The sequence below is a fragment of the Cyclopterus lumpus genome, chromosome 9 (assembly GCF_009769545.1).
Source record: "Cyclopterus lumpus isolate fCycLum1 chromosome 9, fCycLum1.pri, whole genome shotgun sequence".
Classification (NCBI taxonomy): Eukaryota; Metazoa; Chordata; class Actinopteri; order Perciformes; family Cyclopteridae; genus Cyclopterus; species Cyclopterus lumpus.
Genome location: NC_046974.1, coordinates 14558280 through 14566926, shown reverse-complemented (window position 1 = coordinate 14566926; position 8647 = coordinate 14558280). Strand labels below are relative to the sequence as shown.

At 41.6% G+C, this 8647-nt stretch overlaps 1 protein-coding gene across 1 annotated transcript in view; it reads left to right on the top strand.

Moving 5' to 3' along the window:
* Window positions 1-1101: 1101 nt before the first annotated feature.
* The window catches only part of si:dkey-40c11.2 (drebrin-like protein), a 28983-nt gene continuing 21437 nt past the window's right edge, over window positions 1102-8647 (top strand). The window contains exon 1 of the mRNA XM_034542424.1: window positions 1102-1560. Coding sequence (XP_034398315.1) covers window positions 1469-1560 — 92 coding nt within the window. The 5' untranslated portion in view covers window positions 1102-1468. The remainder of the gene's footprint in view (window positions 1561-8647) is intronic.

Here is an 8647-nt window from a genome sequence, read left to right as displayed (position 1 = left end):
TGGAAACTATTTGCCTTAAAAGGAGGTGCTTATTTTCCCAAGTGATTGTGTTGGGTGACTGTGTCAATCCAATACTCACCAGAGTGTTATCATGAGCCATGTGAGAGTTTACAGTCCAAATCTCAGCAGTGAAAAGCATGGTATAGCAGATTAAATGTTAGGAAAAACAATCAAATATCATTCAAATATCATTCAAATCCACCCTTAGTCTGACACATTAGAAAATAAAATCCTATGAGTTTCATCCCCTACGTTTGTCCTGGATTATCTAAGAACGACTGCTAAGTAAATTACAGAGCTCAGGAACATTCCCATAATCCAAGATCGTAAACCCCCATGCCACTGGCCCACAGTCAATTAGCAGTGCATGTGTGTGTGTGTGTGTGTTTGCATGTCTGGAGGGAGTTAGTCTAGAGTTCACAGCTTGTGTGTGTGTGCACTTGTGTGTGTGCATGTGTGAGCATGTGCACGGCAGTGTTTGTGCAAGATTGTGTGGCCAGTTTGTGTTTGTGTGTGTCACTTTTGGGCAGTCATTGAACAGACCCCCAGCCGTTCTTAAATACCGAAACAGCCTCTTTTTTATATGCAACCTGCTTCAGACCAAGTTCCCATGAAATTGGCCCTTCTTTGGCTCATTCAGAGATGGACTGCACTGTAAATGGCTTCTCTGGAGTCTGCCAAAGGCCAGTGGGGGCCAATTCAAAGACAAAAAGAGACAAAGAGAGACTGACAGATCCAAAGCTGGCGCCTGTAGCCCCCTCTACCCCACATCAACAATTCCTATTCTGTTTGTTTTGCTCAAACAATGGCTAAGCCATCACAATTATTTGAAAAAAAGATAACATTAATTTGAAAATAAATGTATATTCTATTGTCTTGTTCTCTATGCTGTGATACCTCAGCTAGCATTCATTTGCTGGTAGTTCTATGTAAATGAAGGCGATGAGGTGCTATAACTCCAGGGCTCTGCGTCGCTTTAACGAAGTAAGTAAGGTTTATTTGTTAGATAAGTGAATGTTTCACAATTAAAGGGCAGGCAAGTTGCCTTAAAAGAAGAGTGGCCACGTGCACATCGTGACGAGGACGACGATGTGCGAGCCTGTAGTGATCTGTACGTGTAGCTGAGCGGTTTTCCTCAAAGCGACCGAGCTAGTGAAGTCATTACGCTTTCCACTCTCTCAACGGGAGGTGGGGCTTTCTGCTGAAAAGCTGCACAAAGAGCAGGGTGTGCAGTCGCAGTCTCTTTCACGCTGTGAGTGCGCAGCGCCTGCACCGATCGCTCCAACTTGGGACTTAAGTCCACATCGCATGAACCTGCGTTGCTTTGCTGCTGCTGCTGCGTCCTCGGCCGCGAACGACCCTCAGTGTCCCGCTGTGGCTGTTGTGCAGCAGACACTCTCCGACCCCGAAAACCGTCGGGAAAAGTGAGAAGAGAAGCAACGGGAGTGGTCTGGAAACTTTTGCCATCATGAGCTCGCAGACGGTCAACCTTGATACCTACAGCCTGTCGTTGCTCACGGCCAAGGAGGACATCCTCAATCCCCGTTCCTCCACCAACTGGTAAACACATATACAGCTCGTGATATATAAATGGCAATTTTATAATTCTGCGACATTATTATGACGCGCATGTACGAAGGCTTGTGTAATTTGTAACTTTACTTTACTTTGTGAGCTGTTTGCCGGCGCATAAGAAGGGGCTTGCGTTCATTTAATCCAATGCGGGACACTGAGGTGACAGCCCGCAAGCTGAACTATCTTTACAAGTAGGCTACAGGAGTGACAAATGCATGCAAATTGGTTTAGTGACACAGCCATGTGCCTCTCCCCATCCCCTCGGAGAGCTGATGTGAGGTGTGGATTACCGTCCCTTACGCACGCCAGGCGGCTGGTGTGGCTCAAAGTGCAGCGCCCGCTGCCCTCACCGGGCCTTGAGCTCTGTGGCTTCGCTTTTCTTCCCCAGGAGCTGCGACGCGTCATTCTTTGTGCCGAGTATCACGTTTCTGATGTAGTGCCGATCTCTGGCAGGGGTTGTCTTTCAGGGAGAGGCTCTTTAATTTGACATTCAGCTTAGCACGCATGCATGAATAACATCCACATGATCAACCGATGCTAATTAAAAATATAGATATATTGAGCTATTTATGAACAACATATTAAAGCAAATAGTATTACTACTATTCAAGTACAAGGACGTGTTTTACCAGAAGAGCTATCTCATAGTTTTTAAACTTCAAGGTACATTCTGATGATTCTTAAACACATGCAATGTTTAAATAATTAATTCATTGTGCTCTGGTGTATGTGGAACAATGTCATTATGTACCTGACACTTGGCTAACTTCTTTTGTTACAGGGTTTGGCTAGTCTGTAACTATAGTGACCAATCCATCTTTTTCAAACAATACCATTACTCATACTCACTGTGTGTGCGTGTGCGTGTGCATGTGTGTGTGTGGTATTGTCATCTCTAGCTACAGACATGTTGTAACTGGCTCAGCTAACACAGAGAGAATTAGATATGACCATGGTCTTTCCACATAACCACTCACTTCGATTAAGCTATAGTTGAGAGAAGTAGTCCCCCCCCCCCACCCTACACACATGCTCATGTGGAAGTGGAGGACTGATTCTGTCCATCGCTGTTTTTCGCTCTTCCTCCGCCACAGGGTCTCCCTGGCCACATTCTTCCGACCTTCTTCCTGGCTTTTCATGATGCCATACAGACTTGAGGACATGGGATTCAGAACACTTTGAGTACATCTTGACAAGCTGAAATCTGACATCTTCATGAATGGGATGGAAATAAGTTCCCCATCCAGGCAGAACATGCTTAGTTTCCATTCTTTCTTGCATTTGGAAAATCTCTAACATTTTCCATGTTCAGTATCATTGTGAGGTTTTGTCCCACAGCGACACCTCACCATGATTACTTCACTGCTCCAGCAGTTTCTCATTGGAGAGAGTTTAAAGTTTCAGTGAACAACAGATCTTCTCAGCCAACCCACTGCCTGTCAAACAATCCAACGTATCCTCATAATGCTGGATGAGACAATCACCCAAACACAACAAGCACGTGTTTGGTTGAGCTTATATAATAAAACGAAAAAGAAGGAAGGAGAAATCCCCTAGCATTCACTGAGCCCACCTTAGAGGACTAAATAACTCTGCTGTGACTGAACACAGTGAGTCTGGGCCGTTGAGAAGTTTGCACTGAGACTGATAGGAGGCTTGTTTTGTTGAATGCTCCCGCCCCCACTCTGTGGCCTTGAGGTCCCTGTGTGTATTATCTAATGACCTTGTGTCCTGAATGGGAAACAGACCCTTTGTGGGCGAGACTCTGTAGAAAAGAGGAGCAATTTCAATGCATCCTTCATTCAGACCTTTCTGCTAAACATACAGCCTTGGAGGTCTCTCAGCAGTCTACCAGACCAGGACTACAACATGTCCCACTTGTAGGCTGGAAAGCTGAACTGTATGCATGTGTTTTGTGTTAGTGTGTGCCTTGAAAGACAGAAAGAAAGAGAACCAGTGATAATGCATGTTCCCAAAGACATGGTCTAATTCTATGAACAGGAAATACTTTTGATTCTTAGCTGCAGAAATCATGATTTATGTCCAGTTTATACCCAAATAAATCAAATAGTAACTTTTGGAAAGGTCAATTTGGTCATGGACAAATGGAAATGTTCTATGCAACTATGTTGACAGCTTTCATATGGGTGTAACACTTAAAAACTATATGGCTACTCCAACTCATTCGTCATTTAGAAGTGTAGCACGCTGTTCCCAAGCTGAGGGTCTGCACGATTGCGGGAGGGCGCATTGCCATTTCCACCGGAAGTCTCTTCCCGTAAACTCAGCAAACCGACTAACATTCTTGCAACAAGAGGCCACATAGTTGTTATGGCTATTGCCATTTGTCATCCTAATAAGGCATTCTTTTATCAGAATCCCAGCTGTGAACGTGAGGGACACAGTTGTTTGAAACTCCGGTTACTGAGGCACACGCTTCTTTGATAGTTGTTGGTAGCCATTGTAAGCAATGGCTAGTCTGGTGTTAGCGGTTGTTAGGGGAGTTAATTGAACACCACACTTCCGTTCTAGGTCTGATGACATTACATCTCATTACAAAATAAGGAGTCATGGGAAGGTTGTCAAATGTTTCCAAGCTACTTTGGGCCATAATGTAGCATTGTAATGTTGTAAAAAGATGGCAAACACCATTCACTAGCGAACACTTATTGCTAGCACTCGCTAGCTAACATTTTTTTCTACAGTCTTTGTCGCTAATGCTTTGGTTAGTGGAACAGCTAATAACCGGTGAACCGATAATGCTGCATTACACTTATTCTGTTGACCTTGAAGCATTTAGTTGTTTTCATTTGAACACATTTTAATGGTTTGTGATCATTGTGATCACACATATTTTGTTCATTAAAATATAATTTTTCATGTCAATCAAGTAATAATAATAATAAATTATGTTTGAGCATTTTGACGTGAAACATATTTGAATTATGTATAGAAAGGTTGAAAAAGATTATGTTAATAGTTAAAAAAGTAGTAAAAGAAAATACATTTTCTGTACTTCAGATGTAGGCCTATTGTAGTTTAACTCACTGTAAACTAAGTATATTCTTAGTTATTGGTTGTTCACTAGAAGATATTCTAAATGAAGAAAATAAGTTGATGAGGTCCCATGTTAGAAACAGATAACAGAACACACACTTTTTTTTACTATCCAATAAAATCTGGAGGATTCCTTGACGGTGAGCCCAGTCCTGACTGGATGGACGTGTGAGTGGTGAGGCCTGTACCGTAGAATCTGCCCACAGAAGACATCTGACTAGCTTGATTCATGAGACACCAGATAAGAACACGTACACACTTTTAGCCCTATCAGGGTAAAAATAATCATCTTAGTAATACACCCAATACACACACAAGGACTAGGAACACTTTGGATCTCAAACTCCTAACTGTAAAGCAGCATTCATTGAAGGTTTCCATTGAAAGTGGCTTATTCTTTGTTTTTTCCCCATTTTATTTGATACTTAGAGCTCTATTATATATCTTACATTTATATATGTTAAAAGTGCAGTGATGTGTTGTATTATGTTATTGCTGTAAAGTAATACAACTTTCAGCCGTTCAACTTAATGTCAACTCCACTTGTGAGTTAATGAATGGCGTACCACTCCCAAACCTATAATGTTAGTGTCTTTATTTCTATCATTGGTTAGGATGAGAGGCACTACATGAGCTTTTTGTTTTTAATTTTGTATTAAATGATGTGTACACATTGTTCTAGCCACGCCCGATAAAGAGGTGGGAAGAATTAGTTTAGAGAAATGTTTCCAGCATTGTTTCAGCCTTGCAAACTGATCAGATGAGAATTCCTATTGATTTTTGGAGCAGTTTGACCACTATTCGTCAGATTTGGGTGTGGGCTGTATCCAGACATTTGTGGGGCCTGGTGACTTTGAACACACCTTATTACTTATAAACCTCTTTCTTGCTGTCCACACTTAGCTGTGTTAAGTGTTTCAAGATGTCCTCTAGCAGGGATTATTAGTGACGCATAAAGTAAATATCTGATTGCATTGTAGTAACAAAGTGATTCAGTTTAGACAGAATATTCAGAGACCAATCCACCCTGTCTTCATTCCCAGTTGACATTCTAGCTCTAGACTGAGGTCAGGTAATCTATGTATGAAGGAAGTGTATTGTAGCCATATTTTCATAAAGAAAACAACATGCTAATATTGTGACATTACAGATTAATTTGTTTTTATTTTGTGAAGGAGGTATATAGGCTACTGTAATATAATTGTTCAGAGATTGATGAAACCCATTTTAGTGTTTTTTATTTAGCTTTACCTGTTAAAGACAACCACAACATTTTTCTTTTTTTAAGAACTACTTAATGTTAAGTGATTTAAAGCCTTCACGTGTGACATTTTTTGGCAGAATGGTAGCTGCAAAGTTGGACTCTCTGTGGGAAACTTCAATAAGCAATTTTACCCATTTTCATTTAAAAAACAACAACATCTCCTTGCCAGGCCTCTGATATCCTGTGAAGGGACTCTCTCGTTAATAAATGAAGGAGCCTTTATTTCAATATCGGCCAGGGGTTTTGCGCTGCCGCTACTTTCCATAATTTCAACAGGCTCATGCATGATTAACCGAGACCTAAAGAGTTCCTGTGTCTTACACGCTACTTGGAAGACACCTGTGGTTGTGGGAAGAGGATGGGAGGGAGTTGAGATGCAGGGCTGGCATTGTGTGTAGATGCACATGCATCATGTTTGTGTTTACGTGTACAGTGTGTCCTGACTCAGCAGCAAGTCAGTTATCTTTGTTGTAAAGATAAACAACCATTATCATCACACTGTTATCAAGAAGTTACTCTCTGACTGAACTTCCTTGCACTTGTTCTGCTTTTTATTCAGTTCCTTAATTATCCACAAACACTCACCTGTCAGAAAGAGAATGAATGACAAATGGTTGTGTGATCCCTATCCAGCATAGTCAAGGTGGTCATACCTTTCTATCTTCAAACAAATCCCTCTGATCGCCTCACTGTGAAATCTCGCAGACATTGTTGGTTTCCTCGGGCTGTTCAGGATAAGGCTTCAATGGCTGCACACAGTGTTGTTATCAGGATAAGTGGTAATAGGACACGTTTGATCGATTCTTAATATAAACTTCATGGAACCTCAAAGGGAAGTTAAACTGGACCAATGCCCAGTCCACTCTCTATCCCTCTTTGTCACCCTGTCTTGCTCTCTATATTTGCTTATTGTGCAATACTGTGCAATGTTTGTGAGACATCAATGTCCTTTGGATTCCAATGAGGCGTGCATCCTATCACTTGTCACACTATTTTTGCTGCAGAAACACCAGTTTTCGGTTTATTGGAATAATTCATGAGCCCTACAATCTGATACTGTGGCTTCCTTTCACACCATAGTGTTCACAGACTCTACAAGGGGCAGCAGTGATAATCACAAAAGAGTCAGGTTTAGGACTCATTTTACCCTCAGGCCAAATCACCATAGCAAGAGCTAGATGGACGGGAACTTTGCTTCACCAGAGGGGCTTTAATTGACTCAAGCACAAACTTGGGCTCACCAGAGTGGGGCTTGGGCCATTCAAGTGCTTCTAGTGGGACATTAGGGCAGACATCATTCATGTAAGTGTCCCATTGGGACACATTTTTAAGAGCTATTGCATACCACTAACTTAGTGCCCATTTCAAAGATCCATGGTTTGCACCTGAAAGCAGCACAGTAAAGAGAACCCTCAGCTTACCTAGCTGCTTGTGTGAGCGTGTCTGTGGGTGGCATGTTGGAAGATGATGACAATAATGGCTTTAATGGCTGTTATATGTATCTCTCTATCGAAAGAGAGAGAGAGAGAATGTCCCTAACAGTAATCACTAAACAACTGCTTACTCTGCCTTTAAACAATGTTTAGGTTCATTTGGGGTCTAAGATGAAGCTGCAGGGTAATGGTAGGTCTCTGTCATGATTATACCTGACTGCAGTAGGTTATACTGTATGTGTGCATAGTGTGTGTATGTGTGTGTGTGTGTGTGTGTGTGTGTGTGGGTGTGTGTGTCTTTGTATGTTTGGGTTTCTTAGCGTGCAAACTGTTGGGTGCATAACCACAAATTGACACCGTGTTGTTTGAAGTGTGACTTGTAATTGCCCCACAGAAGATGCCAAAGGTTGGTAATCAATGTTTCATGACTTCTTCTCTGTGTCAATTTTCTATTGGTAACACAATAACTTCAAGAGAAACCCCAAAAAGCTGCTACTATGACAAAGATTACAGTAAAAGGTTTATATAAAGATCGTTTGTGAACAATAGCCAAAAAGCATTGTGTCAGTCGTCCTAACACCTGACCTTTCTGTCAAATCCTCCTTTTGTTCATTCAAGTTCCTCAGAGCAGTTGACCTTAATCCAGTTACCCTCTGCACATTGTTTCCACTGGAAATCTGTCCTGTTTATGCCCACGGCTGTGAGTTCAACAAATATGTTATTGTTTCCCTTTGCAGTTCAAGATCAAGGCTGAAACTTTCGCTGTGTGTTTGTGAAACCAGATGAATTGTTCACACAAATGCTATGAAAAATAGAAGCTGGGCTGAAGTAAATTGCTTGTTTAATCTAACTAATGGGCCTTGAGTGTAACAGACAGAGTGGTGCTTCCAAGGGTGTGTCAGATAGCTGTCTATACACATCTGTATTTTAGTGTGTCTTCACACATTGGCAAGAGAATGAATGTGTGTTTGTGTTTGTGTGTTTTCTAAGCCCAGCTACAGTACTTGTAGGCGACATCTGAGCAACAAATTGATATTGCAGAAATAGATTATTGTATTGATAATTACTTGTGTCTGATCCGCAGAGTTTTACAAAGATACAATTTGTGAAACCAAGCCTTTGACACTCAGGTACAATGTAACTCATAATCTAGCATTGCAGATACGTGAGTGACCTACCTGTCTTGCAATGTGCCGTACAGGATGTAGTGAGACACAATGTTCTCTTGTGTGGCTCCCACACAGCTGTCTAATTGCTCAAATATATACTCAGGAAAGATAGGGTTAAGATTGGGCCAAATGAGGGTAACCTCTTGAAG